Raw genomic sequence first — 22864 nt, 5'->3', positions numbered from 1 at the left:
AATAAAAAAGTACCTTTTTCACAGAATAAGGCACCATTTTAGTACTTTTTGACATTTTTAAATTTCCATCCCTGCTATAGGTAAAAAACAACAACTAGATGAAGTTTACCATTTGTTTTTATTCTCTTACATTGCGGGTGAGAAAAAGAGAGAGAGAGGCGCCCGCAGAATAATAACTTTGCAATGAAGAGCGCCCCTGCTTTGAAGCACTCACTGAAAAACAAAACTTATAAAAGAGCAGAGTTTCATTGGCTGCACTCAATTAAAAAGCGAATAAGTTGTTATCAAATGACCGAATTCCAGATAATGCCATTATTACACATTTTGTATTTTCACTCAAACACCCGCTCGCGGTAATTTATTCAAAGTCAAAAGCAACAGTAACAAAGCTTCATTATCATATCAAATGAATTTTGCGGGAACTTTTCACACATTATCAGCCTTAGAATGGAAATGACACTTTCATGAAAAATCAAGTATGAATACATAAATAGCTACCGAAATTCCCCGACTTCGAAAAGGTGACTGAGTCTAGTAGGGGGTAAAAAGACAAAGGCGAAAACAAAAAACAAATCCAAAATTAAAGCGCTCTACTAGACATTTCCCATTCCCTTATCATGAAATGAGTAAAGGCTTCCACATAAACAATGCCAATCCAAATAAAACAACGCAACAAACTACGGGAATTACAAACTGAAACCTCTTCGTTCCATGAATGATCGCAAATGTTCTTGTGTATGTTCGTACGTATTTTCAAAATCAACCAAAAGATAAGATAGACACGTCAATATGCGTTGCGGCGCAGTTCAATTTCAACCAACAGATATCAATTATCAAGGAAAGCAATCACCTACCGGTGATTGGTCTAGACTTTTGTGGCTAAGGGTTTAGTTAGCTCTCACGTTCGAAACAATAAAGTTACCGCAGCAGAAAAATTTGCAGTTAATTTAAAAAAACAACCTCAAAATGAAGTTCTTGCAACTAATCGTCGCTTTGGTGTTGGTGATCTTCGCCTTCAACACCCAAACTACCAGTGCGGCATTGTGCCCATGCCCACGCAATTATGATCCCGTCTGTGGCTCTAATTCTGTAACCTATTCGAATCGTTGTGAATTTGAATGCTCCAAACGTGAAGTGGAACGCAGTGGTCGCAGCTTGGGTTTGGCCCGTTCTGGTCCATGTTAAACAGATTACACGATGGATGGCCGTATTCATTGAAAATAAAGAGATTATTGCCAATTTAAAATGTTATTGTGATTTTGTGAATAATAAAATGTAATCAAATTAAAGTTGTTTTTTCCATATGGTGGGCTTGATATCGAATACTAGAAAACCTTGAGTAAAATTTATTATATATGATATTAGTCATACTAATATCATATTGGTAAATATAATAACATAAATATGACTTTAATGAAATTGTTATTTATTTCATCATTTAAATATTTCACTAAATGTTTTTTTGTATGTAATAACAATGTGGTATTTGTAAAATTAACATTGAAGATTCATCACGATACATTTGTAAATACATTTTTTTCAAACTACAATAATTTTTATAAATTGTGCCTAAAAACTTTTCGGACAATGTTTACCGTCAGAAATTTAGATAAATATGCACATTTTTCATTATACAAATAAATATGCATTTCAGATGACGATATACTCGTATCCTCATATCATATATTCTAAAATATATTCGATTGGATGAAATTCGATTCAGACAATTTTTCAGCCGATCCGTCCCTGAGACAGTTGGCCTGACTTACTTGTGCGCACGACAACTCCAACATGGAATAACCGATTCGATACAAGTTTTGCACTTCGTATTGTTTTTTCCAAGCTTAGATGAAGTTAACAGATGAACTCTTGTATTTTTGAAGCTGTGATAGCTTAAAACAAGTAAGGAAAGGATCAAAGTCGGGCGGAGCAGACTGTATGATACCCCAATCCATTTTGAATGTCGTTGTGTTCCAGAACTAAAAAGTTTTTAAACACTTTTACCACTTTTGCATACTTTTTCCCAAAATGCGTTCCCGTAAACCAAAATGTAGTTGCAAAATGTTCACTTCTCTTTAAATAAAAATGGCGCTGAATAGCTTTCTCTTTAGAAAATTTTTACACGACAAATTTGGGCGAGCAAAAATGTGCAACACACACTTTTGTGTGATTGGCTCCAATGGTGAGCAAAATAGGAAAAGAGAAAATTTAAGGGAGAATTAATATTTAATTTTTCTTGTTGTTTCATTACATATTTAGACATTTTTAAGCACTAATGTTACCTAAAATCGTGCTACAAATGATTTATTAACGAATTATTACAAAAAATAGTTAAACGCCCTAGTGTTGTTGAATTAATTAAATTAAGAGTATTTTACAGAAACCACCAGTGGATGGCCGTGCAGACCATTGGATTGGCTCACACGCCGATATTGACATTTGTTCCAGTTTTTGTACGTTTCTGTCATTTTTCTGTTCTCTTTTGACACCTTTACCATTAACAAGTAAGAACGGCGTTAAGTTCGGCCGGGCCGAAGTTGTATTGAAGTAAAATGGAATAATTAGTTTCCTTTCGTGTATGAAGAAGACTTAATACAAAAGCAATTTCGGTAAAACAATGTGAGGCACCGTTCTATGGGGGCTATTTCAAAACGTCGATCTATACCGACAAATTTCTGACGGAAAGTTTTTAGACTCAAAGAAGACTAAATACCAAATTTCCTATATTTCGGTAAGAGAATGTGGCTAAAACTTAAAAAATACTGAAAATCAAGAAGTACGCTTCTATGAGGATATAGGAAGACGTGGACCGTAAAGAAGACTACGTACCAAATTTCAGTCATTTTGGTAGGATAATGAAGCTAAAACCTTAAAAATGCCGAAAATCAGGAGGTACCATTCTATGGGGGCTATATCAAAACGTGGACCGATATATCCCATTTTCAATACCAAACATCCTGCAAGTAATAAAAACTTCTGTACCAAATATTGACTCTCCATCTTAAAAATTGCGAGCTGTATCTTAAATTCAACAGACAGACGGACGGACGGACAGATGGACATGGTTAAATCGACATAGAATTTTATGCTGATCAATAATATATATACTTTATAGGGTCTCCGACAAATATTTCGATGTGTTACAAACGGAATGACAAATTTAATTATACCCTCCATATGGTGGAGGGTATAAAAAAGTACGGGAACGAAACATATGTAAAAGAATGAACCGATTTCAATATAATTTGGCAAACTTATTTCTAGACTAAATGTCGTCATTCGGCGTGTTTGGTGCATCAAATACATGAAATCGGGCCAACATATACACATGCATGCAAACCTGAACCAATTACAATACAATTTAGCAAACTTTTCCAGACCTGTCACACATTCTAAATTTCATAAAAATTGGACAGATATATCCTATAGATGCATCAAACATCAAATACCTCAAATTGGCCAAATCTGAACCAATTTCAATATATTTTGCAAATTTATTTTTAGACCAAATTCCGCAAACATTCCAAATTTGACTAAATTTGGACATACTTAGAGTGTTAGATAAATCAAATACATGAAGTCGCACGAAAATATATATCGTCACATGAAATGCCTAAAGACGTAACCCTCAAAGGGTTACGTTGAGGGTTACGTCTTTGGGCATTTCTGGTGACGATATGGTACCTATATCTGAAGATCTGAACTAATTCTGACCAAAGCGTTCCTCCTATGACTAAGAAATGATTTCCTAATTGTCAAGCGAATTGTACAATTAATATGTATATGCAAAAAGTATGTGGTCCTTATTTTTGGGAAGCTTTCTATATACCGTTTCAAAAAGTACACAAAAAATTTTGTTCTTGTAATTTGATTCTTCGAAAATATGACTACAACAAAACTTCATTTGACTATCCATAGACAAAGTTTGTTTTTAGTCATATTTTCCGAGAATCTTCTCATAACACACCGTTAGCTTATTCAACGTTGAACTATAAGGAAGGATATCTCAAATATCGGCGTTGTGAGATTAAATTTGTGGGAAAAATCGACTGAAATTTTGTTACATCTAAGTCCCGGGCCACACTAAGAGTAATTTCACTGAAATTTTGACATGAAAGTAAAAGAAAATGTAAAATAAAAAGGTATGTTTGTTTCATACGAATATTGCAGCAAAACAAAATTGCAGAACACATGAAACCATGTACACTAGTTTCTTGAAATTATGAATTTTTCCCAAAAAATGCAAAGTTTCATGTCAAAATTTCATTGAAATTACTCTAGTGTGGCCCGGGACTAAACAAAATAGACTATAAGCAAAACATTTAATTTTAAATATAGAAGAACAGTCAGTCCAAGGCAGGGACGTAGCCAGGATTTCATTTCGGGGGGGGCCCACCTGACCAAAATTTTGAAAGTTCATGTTAGCGAAAATTTCTTATTTAGCAAAGACGTAAACCTTATTTTACACTTATATTACAGATGTTCATTACTATATTTTAAATAAAATGACGTAAGTCTTCTTGGCCAATGTCCCTTGTCTTTTTGAAAATATATCAGAGTTAATATATGTTCAAAACAATAGATTATTAATCATCGCATATATTTTTGGGTGTATCATTTATCAATTAACTCACAACTACAGTGAATGTTATGAAATTCAGTGATATCACTTCGGTAAGATCAAAATAAGGAGTATACAATCGGAAACCCTTAGAAATATCTTAAGATTTAACTTTTTTGTTTACATGGAATATTGAGGACCTTTCCTTTGTCTCCTACTTCACAAAAGTTCAAAATCACGGCTTTAATTTTCCACTCCAATTTTATTGAGTAATTTGTGGAAGGAAAATGAGATTAGTAGAGAATTGATTTATGCGTGCGGATATCATGACGTTATCCAGTAGTATTTTTTATATTTACAGGTCTATTTAGCAGTTATATAAATAAAGGAAAAAACGCCGAGACACGCGTCTTCTTTTTTGTCTTTTATCACGCTGCCGTGTCAGAATATGGTCAATTTCGTAAATTCAATCGTTGCTATTGTCATAAAGAAACCAATTGTAGTTATTTCCCTAAGTATATTTTGGTGTTCAATCGTAGATCTTATCGCAAAGAATTTCTGAAGGCTGATAGTGGTTTTCTTGATAGAGAACTAATGCTGAGCAATAGTGAGTCTATCCATGATGAAATTCTAGCACCCAATCGCAGGACAATCGTCGGGCTTCTCTTATAGAAATTCTGGTTTCCTATCGTGGATCTTCTCATAAGTTGATTAGGAACTAGGAAAACTCTGGCAACCAGTCTTGAATTCGTTTAAAATGAAATTCTGGCGCCAATCCAAGGTCTATACATGTATACAAATCCATAAACACAATTTTCCCCAACCTACATTTTTTATACTCTTAGCATTTAGTAAAAATGTGTCTCATCGAAATAATGGTTTTAAGGGCAAAGAGTGTTTGGAAGAAATGTGTTTCAGAAAATTTGGAGTCCACTTATATATGTTCGTCCATCTGGTTGGCTGCCTGGAGAACACGATAATTCTCGAACAGATCAACCGATTCTGTCCAAAATTTGGCCTTTGTGATATTTTGTCCAAATTTCGATTAACTTCGAATATGGACAATATCGATCCACTCTTTCGATATCCTTCCACAGAGTATTTCTAAAATTTTCAGAAAAGTGCAGTTTAAGACCTCTCTGGATAATTAGTAAATATGGTTTCACTTCCTTTATGCTAATAATTTAGTTATAAGTAAAAACATGAAATAAATATACGCTTTGCTTTTTTGCAACAAGCGTTCTCGGGTCCGCTATTACTACAGTACAAGTTTTTTCAGGGGCAAGTCCATACTTCCAGAGAAAATGACTCGAAAGCTGTAAAGAACACCTACGGCACCTACCATGTGCGCACAACAATTTTCGAACCGGATATTACGTTGGTTCAAACTTTGTTTAGCGCCATATTTCTGCGAGCCTTATATGAAGTTGGAAGATGGTGATTTTCGGTCTACTCCTTCTGGTATTTCCCCTCAAATTTCAAGAATTTTAGCTAAAGCGTTATGTGCGATTTTTCTTGAATGGAGCAACAGATTTGGGCCAAATTTTGGATTTAGTAATATTTTGTCCAAACTTAGTTTTAGCTCGAAAATGAACCACATTGGTGAAGAACTGAAATTACTGGTGGCCGCAATATCTTTTAAAAGGAATGACCCCCCAAATAATATCTACTTCCAAAATAAACAATGTTGGTCCGGTCCATTCCTTCAGGTACTTTCTTCGCAACAACTGTGATCAATGATAAAATCTATATTTTGTTGGCAAGTTCATACGTCCGCAAATGGCTACACAATTCTGAAAACCTCCTAATACATAGCTTCGGCTTAAAGGATTTTGGTTATGAAGTCGCTATTCAATCTCTCCATAGATGAAAGTATCAGTTCACACAGGCTCAGGGTATATTCCCGTCCGCAAAGCCGACTGATACTTCTTGAGATTTTGACGAAGAAGAATCTGTTTCCGACCAGTTTTTTTATACCCTACACCACTATGTGGGGAGGGTATTATAAGTTGGTCTCGACGAGCTGAGTTGATCTATGTGTGTCCGTCCGTCTGTCTGTCCATCTAAACCTTTTAATTACGCTACAGGTCGTAATTTTGATCGGATAGTCACGAAATTTTGGTTGCTTATGGTAGTCGGATTATATTCCCTAAAAGAAATGTTTACCAGTGAAAAGCTTATGCACAGGGGTAGTGGTGTAGGGTATCACATGGTCAGCCCCGTCCCGACTATAGCCTTTGCTCACTTGTTTGATTTCGTTTGTCGTCACAAAGTCCTTTGCCGAAGAAGGAAAAAGGAACATTTCTAGAAATGTGTATCCATTGAAAGTACGTCCCAAAATAAAATTCAATTCAATGTAATTTTGAAATATTAGAAATAATATGCAATAAATAAAATATAAACTTTAACCTCAATAAGCTTGATTTTATTGTCATTCGAAAGGTCGAACCAAACATAAACAGCCCAATTATGAATATCAACTCCCCGTGAGAAAACTCACGAACCAAACATAAACAGCCCAATTATGAATATCAACAGGAGTTTACATTCATAATCACCCTGAAAAATAGGACAGAAAATCCTTTTTGTACAATAGGCATTTACTAATGTTTAGCAAGAGACCAGTTTCAAATAATCTCAACGGGCGACACTGCGGTGAAAAAGAATTATATCATAAGAAAATGGTTGAAATAGTTTCTTTTTTGCAAATTTCAAACATAATAAAGAATTTGTAATTGTTATGATGTTCAAAATAGTTCATTACAAAAACGTGTTAGAAACTACAGTCGGACCTCGATTATCCATGATGGTCGGGACCGGAGGCATTACGGATAATCGATTTTCAAGGATAATGGAGGCAATGTTTTTATGCAGTTTTTGAACATATTTTTAAGTAAAAATGGAATAGTATAGTACAATAATAATAGAGTCAGTCATTTTTGTTATAATTCTAAAGGTAATCTACAAAATTTTAGATGGATACATCAGATTCATCTGAATTGACTTTGTCCCATGGTGTTTGTGATACCATTAGTATGCAAATTGTGTAATATGGAAGAACTTCCAGTTTTCTTTCATTTACCTTTTGTTTGCTTAATCAAATTTATTGGAAAGTGTGCTTTAACTTCCGTATAATAAAGTTTATAAAGAAAAATATAGGAAATGGAAAAAAGACCAACATTTATTTTCTATCCCGGATAATGGGGGTTCCCGGATAATCGATTCACGGATAATCGAGGTTCAACTGTATATACAAAAATTTAAAGCCACAAAATTAAGCAACGATTTTATCGTTTATTGTTGAACTGGTCTTATCAAAATTTAAAAAAACAAAAGATCGCAAGAATGTTTTTTCTAGATGTTGTTTATAAGCCAAATTATTGGACGTAATATGCAACAAACGTTCAACAAATACAAATAAACATCTTGTTCTGAAATCAGTAACACTTGCAGTCAGCCTAAAATTACGAATAAACGGTTAAACAACACCTTAAAACTTAACAACAACTATGCGGAAAATTGCTCAAAAAGCCTAACGTGTTCATTAGTCTTTATACTTTCAAATATGTTGGACAATAAGTATACCAATGTATTTAAATAATTCTCTGTAATACTTCCTCCAGATACTTTATATATTTCTTGAAACATTTAAAACATTTTAAAATTTTATTTAAAAATATGTGTACCATAAGCTAATATCTTATGGGATTGAAAATCATTTCGGGGGGGGCCCGGGCCCCCCGGGCCCCCCCCCTTGCTACGTCGGTGGTCCAAGGGTATTATGCTATGCGTCACCCCGTCATACAAGGGACACCCTCCCTTTCAACTAATGTGAAAGAAATTGCGAATTCAATTTATTTTTCCCATTTACGTTTAATTTAACTTCCAAGTTGCCTTTTTATCTCTTAAATGACACTTCCAGTACATTCCTAAAAATTTCATAAATTATAAATAACATTCAGTGGCATATCACTTTTAGACAACAATAGACACAAATCATCGTATTTTCATAGACTTCAGTATCGGAAATGAAACACTTGAGATAATCGTTTTAGTTTTTGTTTTTCTTTTTATTGTTATTTTTACCAAAATATAAAATACATTGATTAGTACAGTGTTGCCAATTTAAATTCGTTTATCAGAAGATTCATTGAATAGTTTATCTCTCAATACTAACAGCTACCGGCATGTGCCAAACCAATACTTCTTCCTCTACGGGCTAGCTTCTTTTGGGCACACAAAAATTCACAAGAATTGGGATATGTTTGAGAGTCGGTAGCGCAAACAGGGTCCAAAATACGGGCACATTTGCAGACTTCACCATCAGCTTCTGTTTCGCTGTCAAAACCCGCTACCCTAGAATCGGCAGAAGCGAATGCCAACAATGCCAATAACGCGAGGGCAAAAATAGCGAATAATTTCATTTTTCTATACTTTCTTTGTAAATGGGAGTGTTTACAATACGGAGTACTTGAATTAACTGAATGGCCAAGGGCGAAGTTTTCCTGGTTATAAACAACTCCAATACAGTTTGCGTTCAAATTCTGTGGGTTTTTTGGCTGTCGAGCGTGAATGCGATAAGAAAAGTTTTACGAAACAAAAACAATAACAAAAAAGGCCAATATATTTTATTTTATAAAATATCATTGTTGGCTTATATTGGGTATAGAAATGATTAAGGCCGGGGAATTATAAACAACAGTGCAAGAGATAACCCAGCAAACACATTCACCTTGATAAGGAAAATGCATGAAGTTATTGATAAATCTCAACAACAATAATGTAATAAATAAATTTAACAATAATAATGTAAATTGTAAATGACTGTAACATAACAATTACTTTTTTGCCATAATAACCTGTTTGGTCGATGGATTTAATGCAAACCTTAAAATACAATTCTTTAAGGTTGTATATACAGTACAATGTGGGTTAGACTATAATATTATCGAAAATAGATAGAGTGAGCGAGTGTTATCAACTGCATATAAAATGTAAACACGTAGAATGTTTACTATGGAAACTCTAAATCAATATCCACATCAAGTACTTTGATTAGAAATTAGCACAATAATCTCGACATTATTAAAGGCTTTGCCACCAACTTGTGTATGATTCATACATGTATGTATGTACATGTATTTCGACAGCACATGCAGATAAATAAGTTTATGAGTCAGTTTCATGCAACATGTGTTGAGTGTTATTTATGGTTATACACATATTCCTGGATAGGCGCTACAATACGCGCCAAACTTTGGCCTTTAAAGTCCCTGCAGACATTACATAAAATCAAAGTTCTATCCATATCTCAGATTCGATGGGAATTATTTTAATATTTTTATTTGATTTCCGATTTGCCAAGTATAACAAAACTCTTTTTTCTTCACCTGTGTACAATATAATCAGTTACTTCATCTCACTTACAATAGAACACGTTTATTGTCGTTCTCTTCCAATTTCCTTTAAAATAAATTTCCTAAATTCAATGGATAACATCTGGTCTCTATTGTATTTCATTGTTACATTCAATCCCTTTTTCCCCTACCCAATACTACCAAGTCATAAATGAAAATATTTTTTTAAAACCCTTTGTTAACAACAACACAACAGGTGCATAGAATATCTCTATGAAAACCTATTTTCAGTGTAATTTTCCATTACAATCGCTTTCTATTAAATTTAGTTAACCATATCCTCCATTCCTTTCTAAGTGGCTTTGTAAGAGGATTCTCCGCATTTAATTTTCAATGACCCTAAACCTGTGGCTTTTGTTGTCCTTTAAGGAAAGCAAAAAAAGTATCCAACCCTTTGTGGCTTCTATGCGAAGTGGTTGGGGTATAAAATTGAAAGTACATATATACTTTAATGAATGTAACATATGGTAGACACTGAAAGTGGGGGAAACTGTCATAACATAAAAAAGAAGAACAATTACATTATTCTTGGAATTTAATCAAATATAATTTTAAAAACCTAGGTAACGATTTTTTTTTTTTAATTTTATATTTACAGTTGCCAGTACACCAGAAACCATACCAAAAAGGGAGGATTCATCTTGCTCGACCGGAATCGGTGGTGGTAACATTAATAGCGGCGGCGGCGTTGGTTGTTCCTTGCAAACTGGTAGTGCGTCCATTAACCAAACAGATAGTAGTTCCAGCTCACAAACAAATCTAGGTGCCGGAGGAGGAGTTGGCGCAAGTTGTGGCAATAATAATACTCAAGAATTTTCCAAGATCACAAGTCCTTCCGGTGCGGATGGCCAATCGGAGAGTTTGAATTTTTCAATTTCAAATAACAGCATTGTCTCTTCTATCAATGGTCAAGTTGCAAGTAAGTACTTCTATATGTCATTACAATAAGTTTTGTTATGTATCATGAGTCATGAATAAAGTAGAGAGAGGAGCCACTGTGGTGATTTGGGCATACTCTCCTTGTAATCAAAAGTCATTTTAAGAGTCCGCAAATTTTTTGACTTCTTATATCTAAGAAGAAGTCTCAAATTCCAAAATCTCGAAATTATTGTCAGCTTAGTTTATTGCAATAGGTAGGCTATTAAGTAAGCGGGAATATACTCGCACATATGTATGTTTGGATCAAGCCCGTTTCGAAACAGTCTTATCTGTCATCTCCCGTCAAAAATTCCAATTGTTAAGGCTTGTTCCTTGAAACTGAAAAAAAACTTACTAAATGTGATTGAATTCTTCACTTTCTTTTGAAACCTGTCTATCCCACTTTTGTACAAGAAATATAGAAATTGATTTCAAATTAATAGGCTTAGTGAAAAAATAAATAATATCATAACACACGGTGTGCCTTAACCAAATTTAAATGGAAGTTTTTGCAGATTCTAGAACTACAATGCTCATAGATGAGAAATATCAAGAAACAAAAAAATCGCCGGAGGGATTTTCAAATAAATCGCGATTTAAGTTCACATTGTTAGGGGTTCTTTAGGTTTTTACGATTTTGCTTGGAAACCGCGAGTCCTATGTAGAGGCATAAAGAAAATGTTGTAGATACGAAAATTTTCCACAAGATTGACCTATATGATATTTTCGTAGGTTTTACCGTTTTTGAGATATAGAAGTTCAAATTGAGACAATGCACTGACTGTATCGCCTCCTTATTAAATAATATTATCATGCTCAGTGCGTCTTAACTAACTTTTGATGAAAACCGCTTACACATGGGAATATTTCGCGGATTCTGAAACAGCAATGTTCATAGATAAGAAAAATAAAAAAGACAGAAAAAATCGCCGGAGGGATTTTTAAATAAATCGCGATCAAAATTATAGGGTTTTTTTAGGTTTTCACGATTTTGCTTGGAAACCGCAAGTCGTATCAAAATAAGTCTAAAGAAAATGTTGTAGCCGTGGAAAGTCTCTACAAGACTGACCTTTAGGTTTTTTCGTATGTTTTACCATTTTTGAGATATAGATTTTCAGTTCATATTTTTAGGTTTTTATCTTAAGTCTTCAAGATTTTGCTTGGAAACCGCAAGTCATATCAAAATGGGGCTAAAGAAAATGTTGAAGCTGTGAAAATTCTCTACAAGATTGGATGATTTTATTTTTCCAAGGTTGTACCATTTTCAAGATATATACGTTTAATTAGAGAAATTGCAGTAATGACATTGTTTTATAAGAAGGCGATACAGTCAGTGCATTGTCTCAATTTGAACTTCTATATCTCAAAAACGGTAAAACCTACGAAAATATCATAAAGGTCAATCTTGTGGAGAATGTTCACAGCTACAATATTTTCTTTAGGCCAATTTACGTAGGACTCGCGGTTTCCAAGCAAAATCGTGAAAACCTAAAGAACCCCTAAAAATGTGAACTTAAATCGCGATTTATTTGAAAATCTCTCCGGCGATTTTTTTTTTGTTTCTTATATTGATATTTCTCATCTATGAGCATTGTAGTTTCAGAATCTGCAAAAACTTCCCAGGTGTAAGCACCTTCCATTTAAAATTAATTAAGGCGCACCGTGAACAACAAAGAATGCCGAAATGAGTTAACATGGAAAAAAACATACATATGTATGTACAAATGTATGTTAGCACATATGTACAGGCACACACATATGTACAATGGATGTCCACACGCACACGTATTCGGCATTTACTGTATACACATGTTTGATTGTAAAGAAAACCTTTGGGGATATCCCAAAGCTGCTTAATACAATTGAAAATGTAGTATTCTATACCCATCCTATTTCATCAAATTGTGTCCAGCCCCTGGCAACAATTAGATGAATACGACTCGAATCTTTTATCCGAACGATTGCCTCATTGCACAATAATCGGAAAAAGGCATAATCGTGATAGCTTATGGCCAAACCAATCAATGGCCCTTAAACCACCTACCAACAAAATCATGAATTATAATATTTTCACTGTTCTGTTGTTCACTCGGTTTGCTATTGAACATTTAAGTTGTTTTTAGTAATTTTTACGTAAATATAAAAAATATTTAACAAAACTACAAACTACAAAACCCCTATCTTTAAGACAAACTCGAGACTGTATCTACAACAGACGTACTCACACATACATACAAATGTATCGTATTGATTTCATTTTGATGTACTATGTATTTTCATACTTTATATCAAACAAATGTGTTTAATACAAAACTTTTCTTCACTTTCAGGACACGGTGCTCTTACCATAGTACGCCGCTCGAATAGTCGCAAAAGTTTTACACAACTTGAGACACAGCATTTATATCAACAACAGTCATCTACTCCAACTCCATCGTCTACCAGAAACCCATTTCTTGCAGATGAATCTGTAGGAAAGAATCCTGCCAATACTGCAACTGCACCACAACACGACAATCGTCTCAACGAATCATCATCAATATCCACGCCTAGCTTTACCCAACAACAGACCTATTCTTCAGCACAAACCACGTCCACACACAACGCCGCTCAACTATTCCAATCTACCACCCATCAATCATCTCCCACAGCAAAAATGTTACCCACATCACCGAATTCGAGCAATATAGCACCACCAGTACCACCTACAGCCACCGATTCTACTCAGGATGAAAATGTTTCCGAATCGCAAATGTCCGCGAATGAAAGTACGTCGGCAATCGGGTCGGCTAAAGCCAACATGGATTTGGCTACGGAAAATTTACCAGCTGTCGATACACCAGATGCCTGTGACAAGGCAGCGTTGAGGTAAGCAAAATCGGTAAACATCAAACCACAAAAATTGTTAAAAAAAAGATTTGTTTTCCTGGTTTTTCTAAGAAGATTCGAAAACAAATTTGTGGTTTGCTTATAAACAACTTTTAGAATTAAATACAATGTTACATATAAGGTTAATATGTATGTAGAAAAACCTCGCGTATAAAATTATTTTAAAATTGTTATGCCCTCTACCATAATATGGAGGGTATAACTCTATGCAACACTGAAAATGCAAACAACTTCTAGTATGCATTTTTTGAAAGTACATATTTAGACTACAAAAACCCTAGTAGGGTTTTGTTCTGTCAGATCCAATTCGGATTTTATGGCCTCATCTAAACCGGGCTAAATCTACACGTTTTTGCATTTATCGGGCCTTTACCTCAGAAACGAGTAGGAATTTGGACTTGATGTCTTTAGCAATATTGTAGCCCTAAACGAATTGAACTTATCTTTTCAAGAAACCACATAAGAAAAACTCCATCTAAGGCATCAAAATCTATAAAATAGAGAAAATTTTACATAATTGCTGAAATTCTGGTCAGTATCGGCTAAACCATTGGCATTCTTCCAAATAAAGTTCTCAACAATTCTTTAGAACGTTCTGAAACTCTTAAAAACGTACTTCATGTTGTTTCAGCGGTATTTTGCATCATATCTTTTACAACATGTATTTCAAACACAGTTCACACCAACAGTTTATTCTCGCTTTTCGGATTTCACTACATTATTGATATTTTTATTAAATCGTAGTTGAAAAATGTACTGAAAACAACGGCATAGAGGCATTTTACAACAATGACATTTATTAAAGAGTTGTGTATTACATTCCAGGGAATATTTTTCCAAAAGAAAATATTCATATAAAATTAACGGTTTTGGAGATACGGTGCGAAATGTATAAAAATTGTGGAATTTTTGCACATATTTTGAAATTTGAAGCAATAAATGTAGTTTTTCAAGTTCATTATTTCTCCAAATATTTTATTCTTCTCCTTATCCACAAATTTGCTTCAGAGGTCAGAAGAAGATTCGCATTGGTTTCAGAGATATAGCCCCGAATTTCTTTAAAAACTCAATATTTAACCATGTTTAGATGGGGCCATAAAATGCGAGCTGGATCTGACACAACAAAACCAAACTAGGGTTTCTTGTCGTTTGGGTCTGTACTTTCAAAAAGCCTCAGTTAGAATTGTTTGCACAAGATCACCTTAAAAATGTTGCACAGTGTAATTAAATTTGTCATTCCGTTTGTAACACATCATAATCAGGGTATAGTTCTAAGTCGATATAACCATGTCCGTCTGTCCGTCCGTATGCTGAAATCAAGATACAGCTCGCAAGTTTTAAGATAGAGCTTTGTAATTTGGTATAGAAGTTTCTATTACTCCTTGGATATTTGGTATTACAAATAGCCCACGTTTTGATATAGCCCCCATAGAACGGTACCACCCGATTTTCGGCATTATGAAAGTTTTAGCTTCATTATCTCACCGAAATGAAATTTGGTACTTAGTCTTCGTTGGGAGTATAAAACTTGTTCCCAGAATATTATCGGTATAGGCCCACGCATACATTTAGAACGGCACCTCCCGATTTGCGGTATTTTGAAGGTTGTGGCCTCAATAATCCTCCAAAATGACTGAAATTTATTTAGTCTTAGTCGGTGGTATAAAACTTTCCCCCAGAAATGTGTCGATACAGGTCCATGCCTTAATATAGCCCCACAGAACGGTATCTCCCGATTTTCGGTATTTTCAAGGTTATGTCCACAATAATCCATCGAAATGGCTGAAATTTGGTATTTAGTCTTCGTTGGAGGTACCCTCTAAATACGTCGGTATAGGTCCACGCCTACAGAACGGCTTATCCCATCTTTCGGTATTTTGAAGGTTGTGACTTCAATATTTCAACGAAATGGCTGAAATTTGGTATTTTGTTTTCGTTGGGCGTGCAAACTTTCCACCAGAAATTTGTAGGTACTCGTATATGTCCATGCCTTCGTATTGCCCCCATAGAAGTGTATCTCCCGATTTTCGGTATTTCGAAGGTTGTGTCTTCAATAATCCACCGAAATGGCTGAAATTTTGGTATTTAGTCTTCATTGGGGAGGGGAACCTCTTAATTTGTCCATGTATAAATACCATGCCAATAGCCCCCATAGAACGGTACATCCTGATTTTCGGTATTTGTGGCTTCAATATTCCACCGAAATGGCTGAAATTTGGTATTCAGTCTTCGCTGGTCGTATAAAACTTTCCCCTCGAAATCTGTCCGCAAATGGTCAAGCCTTCTTATAGCGCCCATAGAACAGTAACTCCCGAATTTCGGTATTTTGAAAGATAGCCACATTGTTTTAGCGAAATTGCTGGAATTTGGTATTCAGTCTTCTTCATAAACGAAAGGAAACTAATTGTTCAGTTTTACTTCAATACAACTCGTGGTGGAGAGTTTAACAAATTCGGCTGGGCCGAACTTAACGCCAGTCTTACTTGTTATTTATATTTTTGGGCAAGTTTTTGAAGTCACTGTAAGATGAATCTCAGTGAGTGATTGTCCTGCTTGCGGCAGGAGTTGTAAAGGTTTAGCATAAATTTTATCGCACGCTCACAGCACTGGTTGCGTCGGGCAATGCTGCGATGTTGATTGAAGATTCATCTTTTTCCAGTGGGTCTTCATGCATTTGAGAGCTTTTGGGTAGTCATTCAGAGCTACAGATAGTTTTTCAAAATCTTCAGCGCAGAACAATCGACTACTGAACCAATAATCAGCCCATGAGTAAGAAATGAATGAACAAGTATCAGAATAAACGCAAGAAGAGCTAGAATGGCACGGTTCCAGCATGCACTGCCGACGTTTCAAATTTGTTTAAACTTTACAAACGGGAGCTCACACCTCTCAGTGAAATGGCGGAAGAAAAACTTCATAATGTCTCTGCAGGCGCCTGTTTTCTTTATTTACCATTGCCTGCCTTCAATTGATCATAATTGCTCATCCAATCCTGCACAAAGAAGGGTCGAACTTTTTATACCCTCCACCATGCAATATTCTGAACTTATTTGGAATAATTAGTTATCTTTCTGCTGCGAAGGTACCAATTCCCACAGTTTAAGGTGGAGAGGTTTTTTGACCCAATTCCGAATTATAGCTAATTCGGTCAGCTAAAAACATGAAAATACCTGAAATCTGGCGGTAACGTTACATGGGGATACGTCCACGTGGGCCTATGTCCACAATTTTTAATGAAGAAGTTTTTAACCGCTGATAACCATAAATAGCAAATCACATACAATTTTATTTTCGTTTTAATGTAGATTAAAACTTTTAGCGGAGACGTTTGTTGACCACTGGGAACGCTAAATGCCAAATTACAGCCAATTTAGGCCGAAAAAGTAGATAACTTCTAAATAACGGAAATTGAATTTGAACCCTATATTCCACATTACAGCAAATAATGCACTCACTCGCCGTTTGTACTCGGCGATAAACAGTAGGAATCGGGGTGCACTCATAGATATTAGAGAAGTTTCTGGAAAAATTATAAAATTACACTATGCAACAAAATGGAGGTGAAAGTCTGGGGAAGAGATAATTCCTTTTGGGTATGGATATCCTTGGTGTGAGTCGAACTTCCGCGTTATGGCGTGATTAAGTTTTTGCTAGAGACCCTGTAAGGCATCAGGAATAAGCGTTATATCTTTGTTCAGTGTTGTTTTAGCTTATTTTTGAGATGACATGTCTTCAGTCAAATCGAATGAGGATTATTTTTGTAGAGCACTTCGACCTTCCAACTCGCTTCCTTCAATGTCCTTTTCGTCTTTTATTTCAAGAACCGCCTTGAAAGTCCCACAGGAGGACATTTTTCAGCTTCGGAATGTTCTGCAAAAATGTCGCTCCGCCATAGCGCGAAAGTTCGTTTCTTAATATACTCACCGAAATTCAACAAAATATATAGCCTATTTTCACAACGGGTACATTCTCTGAAATTTTCAGGAAAATAGGTTTAGTAGTTTTGGATATACATATAACATATTTAAAAAGTGGGCGTGCTAAAATATGTTTTTTAAAAAAAGGAAGGCATGGGGGAGGTTCCTCGCCCCTTCCGAAATTCAAAAAAAATATATAGCATATTTTCCCTGTACATTCCCTGAAAATTTCAAGAAAATCGGTTCAGCCGTTTTTGAGTCTATACGGAACATACTAACATACACACATTGTCTTTTATTTATAAAATATAAAATATATACCAAAAGGTGGACCTACAGAGCCCATCTTCGAACTTGACCTGCAAATAGAATACACAATTTTAAATTGTATTTTTTTATTAATTTTTCATCTGTTCATTTTCTAGATTACGCTATCTCTTGCGCATGCTCAGTACAGGCGAAATATCTGCTGATGTTTTGCAAAAGAATTTACATTATGCAGCACGTGTCCTGGAAGCCGTTTTCATCGATGAGTCCAAGTAAGTATTGTTTCGCTAAAGTATTCCCAACTGAATGTTTATTTCACACAAAAAAAATGTTGAGCGGCTGATATTTCTGCCGACAAGCAAGCCTATGTACGCTAACCTTAAATTGTAGAGAATGATCTAAGGCAACAACCGGCGATCATGTGTTTAACAGCAGCAGCCTGCGCTAAAATAGCGAGCAAATAATTTACTAGTTTCATAGAATTTTAGTCCTTTGTGAAAATGTCACTAAAACGCCAGTGATGCATTAAGAATATTGAAATTGGAAATTGAATGGTGAGGTAACGCTTTTTTGGGTAGATAGAAATCTGGTTTGAAATATCAATAACATCATTTTCATCATCAGGATCTCTACTTATCATAAAACTAATAAAATAAAGTGTTTATCTCTCTCTCCCATTTCTTCATACATACTACATACATACATACTTTTATTGTATAAAACTCGTATATTATTTCGCGTCATAGATTCATCAGCATTGTTGATATTTTAATATTAGTTGAATCATCAATGTTCAGAGTGGGATACAAAATGAAACAGTAATCATTGTTTGCGTCAGAAAACACATTCAATATCATAATTTTTTGTACATAAAGCTTTACTCATCATCTGTGTCTGTGATAAATTATGTCATTGCGATTATTATTGAATCTACCCTTGTTGTACTCCTAAGCTAATAATTTCCATTTTGTTTGTCAATTGGCCTCCTCCTAGCCATTAGACAAACATGTTCATTCATTCCATCAACGTTGTTGTGTTCTGACCCGCCAATTCGATGTCTGCCAATGTTGCTTTCAGTGTTTCATGTACGACATGTTATTGGTGTTATTTTTATTTTAGATTTTGTTTTAACTTTTTATTTTTGTTTTCTCTCTTCATCGCATACGAACAAATCAAACAATCTGCTCAGAAGTCCCACGTCAGGTAAATCAAAACTGAGGCAAAATTCCAGTTCATCGATTGAATGCGAAGAGTAAGTTTAATTCTGGTATTGTGGTATTGGCCACATCCCAATGCTGTTTTGTTTTCAATTGTCCCTTTCCGTTAAATCATTTTGTGACTTTATATCATCCTACTTGCTAACCATTTTCCAATGACCTTGTCAACAACTTTCCAATAACCATAGATGTGCGTGTTACATTTTTCGTCAAGACCAAAAAAAGTTCATTGAAATTTTCTATTTCTCCTAGGGCATGAATATGTGTAGATATGTGGTAGACATCCATCCTCTCCATCAGCATCCAGTCATGTTCGTTATCACCCTAGCCATGAATATCATAATTTACTTTAAATTCTAATCATAAATGCTAAAACGCCTTTCATTTTGCCTAAATGCTCAGAAATCCTATGTCCTGTACCTTCCGTTTCCCATGTGGATAGATAATGATGGATCGGTACGAGATTTTCCACATTCGCTATTTCCTCCAATTGTTGTGAAGTTTATGTATATTCCCAAATTTATTTATGAATTATATCTGTGTGTTAATATAAAAGATATTGCGCCCTTTCCTCCTACTTATTTTTCTATCTCCCTCTCTCTCTGTATAAGTGTTTTTATATTTTCACATAAGTTTCTTATATGCATATAAGTGTGTACATACATATTTATGTATGTATGTACATTGTACGTGGATATATATATGTATGCTTGTGAATTACGTCTTCTACATACATAGATGTAAATCTAAATGTAATGCCACCATTTACAGTATCATCATAACTATTGATTTGGTTGATTCGAGAAGAAAAGTGGGAGAGAGAAGCAAATGTGTATGTAAGTAGTGTTTAGTGAATCCCAAACACTTCCGGTGGTTTTTATCTAATATGGAATGTGTGCCATCCTCAACATTCAACTAATAATATCAATGATTAAATAATTAATGTTTTTCCTATATTTTAGATGTATTTTAAGCACATCAAGTCTGAGCAAACCAAAATTGACTTTATTTAACTATCCATTCCTTAATATTTCACTTTCATTCGTGTATCACAATTTCCAATTTCCATTTTATTAAAAAACAAAACAAAAAACCTACATACCTACATTTTGGCAAAATAAATCAATAAACGTTAGGAAACATTAAAAAGTCATATTAACTCTACCATAGAACAGAAATACTTACAAAATTGTATTTCACGTTGACTTTGTCAATTTGAAATCTTTTGACACAATCCTGTCCTAAACAAATGGACCCAATTTTTTACATACATAGTTTTAGACAGTTTTTACAAGTTTTCTTTTCGAAAAGAATTGCTTGCAAAACTGCAAGTACAATTTGTCGTATATTTTAGCTTATTTCAAATGAAAAACTTATATATAGTTTTTATAGGGATGTTTATGGTTCACTTTCCGAAGGACGAAATCACCCTCTTCTTCTCTTAAGTTTCCAAATATGCCAAGAAATCATAGGAGGGAACATAGCCTGTTTTTATACCAAAGTGCTAAAGTTTTCTGAGTTCATCGATCCAGTATATTATGGATTCAACATTATAAAAAATTTAAACGTTAATAGCACTTTTAGATTTAAGAAATCTACAGGACTTCAAATACACTATGCAACACTGACAATGCAAACAACTTCTAGTATGGATTTTTTGAAAGCACACATTTAGACTACAAAAACCCTAGTTGGGTTTTGTCCTGTCAGATCCAGTTCGGATTTTATGGCGTCATCTAAACCGGGCTGAATCTACACTTTTTTGCATTTATCAGGCCTTTATCTCAGGAACGAATACGAATATGGCCTTGCTGTCTTTAACAATATTGTAGCCCTAAACCAGTAGAATTTATCTTTTGAAGATACCACATAAGAAAAACTCCATCTGGGGCATTAAAATCTATAAAATATAGAAAATTTTACGTAATTGCTGAAATTCTGGTCAGTATCGGCTAAACTATTGGGAGTTGAACCAAGTAACCTTTTGCAAAAATCTTCCAAATTAAGTTCTCAACAATTCTTTAGAAAATTCTGAAACTCTAAAATGGTTACTTCATGTGGTTTCAGCGGTATTTTGCATCATATCTTTTACAACACGTATTTCAAACACAGTTCACACCAAGAGTTTATTCTCGCATTTCGGATTTCACTACATTTTTGACATTTTTATTAAATCGTCGTTGAAAAATGTACTGAAAACAACAGCATAGAGGCATTTTAGAACAATGACAAGTTCTGAAGAGTTGTGTATTACATTCCAGGGAATATTTTTTCAAAAGAAAATATTCAGAACAAATTAACGGTTTTGGAGATACGGTGCGAAAAGTATGAAAATTGTGGAATTTTTGCATATATTTTGAAATTTGAGGCAATAAATGTAGTTTTTCGAGTTCATTATTTCTCCAAATATTTTATTCTTGTCCTTATCTACAAATTTGCTTCAAAGGTCAGAAGAAGATTCGCATTGGTTTCAGAGATACAGCCCCGAATTTCCTTAAAAACTCAATATTTAACCATATTTAGATGGGACCATAAAATCCGAGCTGGATCTAACACAACAAAACCCAAATAGGGTGTCTTGTCGTTTGGGTCTGTACTTTCAAAAAATCCATAGTTCGAATTGTGTGCACAAGATCACCTCAAAAATGTTGCACAGTGATAACAATTTCATTGCGTATACTTGGAAATAAATCCTCGTCATAAATCCAATGGATTTTATTTAACGTATACGCTATGGAATTGACAATTTAAGACCTGTAGATTTCGTAAATCTAAACGTTCTATAAAGTTTAAAATTTTCTTCTGATGGTCCTTTAAACGGATTTCATATTATATAGTTTGAAAATATTAAATCTATTTTACACACTAACACAAGTTTTACCTAATGGGGGATTATTATAAAATGTGGTATGCACAGGTTGTAAGGTATCGGTCATCGGCAATTATAAGAATAAGTTATCTACGAATGATCGTATCGGCACTCTGCTGTAATAAAAATGTCTGTAGGATTTCGTAAGATATGGTAATAGGCTTTAAAAAGTGTTATGTATGTATGTTTGTATATTGTCGACTACTTTATTATGTGCCATTCTTATTTTGTTGATTCGAAAATTCCTATTTTTGAGAAGCATTATTGTAATATTTTCCAGGCACAAACAACTTTGCATAAAAGGAGATTTACATATATTAAAATTCATAAGAATGTATGTTATTGCTTACAAACAAACACACATACATACATACATATGTATTTACAATTTATTATATTCTACAAAATACATAAATACAACAATATTTATTAATATGTGTGGAATTTTTTTCATGATTTTTAGAATTTAAAGGTGAAGTGTAATTCTCGTTAGCATAACAGTAACACGATTAATCTGATTAATTGTTTTGTCAGTGTATGGAGCTATGTTTTCTTTTCTAGTCATCTTGATTACAATATATTTTAATTAGTAGCCTGTTTATATTATAGGTTAACATTTTTATGAGGATTCATTTGAAAACCCAGTGGTTTTATTAAATCCAGTTATATGTAAACGTAATGTAATTAAGTTTTTTTCTACTTAGATCTTACCTTAAACGACAATTACACTACACCATTTCCGTATGTGATTCGAAGAGTTTCAGTTGAAATTTCATTTGAAGTTCGAATCTTATATGCGAGATTTTAGT

At 34.3% G+C, this 22864-nt stretch overlaps 2 protein-coding genes across 12 annotated transcripts in view; both read left to right on the top strand.

The window, feature by feature from the left end:
* Pde1c (Phosphodiesterase 1c) overlaps positions 1–22864 on the top strand; it is a 344920-nt gene that overhangs the window by 279926 nt on the left and 42130 nt on the right. For 9 of the 11 annotated variants that reach the window (XM_073964937.1, XM_073964936.1, XM_073964942.1 and 6 more), the window contains exons 3-5: positions 10577–10897; positions 13227–13764; positions 18128–18241. In XM_073964937.1, coding sequence (XP_073821038.1) covers positions 10577–10897; positions 13227–13764; positions 18128–18241 — 973 coding nt within the window. Of the gene's footprint in view, positions 1–10576; positions 10898–13226; positions 13765–18127; positions 18242–19158; positions 19222–22864 lie in introns of all 11 variants that reach the window. The other 2 variants (XM_073964944.1, XM_073964940.1) reach the window with 1 other exon arrangement.
* On the top strand, positions 865–1289 carry LOC141392030 (ovomucoid-like). The gene has a single exon (XM_073964948.1). It carries the CDS (start codon positions 967–969, stop codon positions 1183–1185), a length of 219 nt encoding a protein of 72 aa, XP_073821049.1. The 5' UTR covers positions 865–966; the 3' UTR covers positions 1186–1289.

This window comes from Musca autumnalis, unplaced genomic scaffold (genome assembly GCF_047663935.1).
Source record: "Musca autumnalis isolate F117 unplaced genomic scaffold, ASM4766393v1 scaffold_2, whole genome shotgun sequence".
NCBI classification, from domain to species: Eukaryota; Metazoa; Arthropoda; class Insecta; order Diptera; family Muscidae; genus Musca; species Musca autumnalis.
The sequence above is the reverse complement of the archived record's forward strand: the minus strand, read 5'-3'. Positions and strand labels throughout refer to the sequence as shown.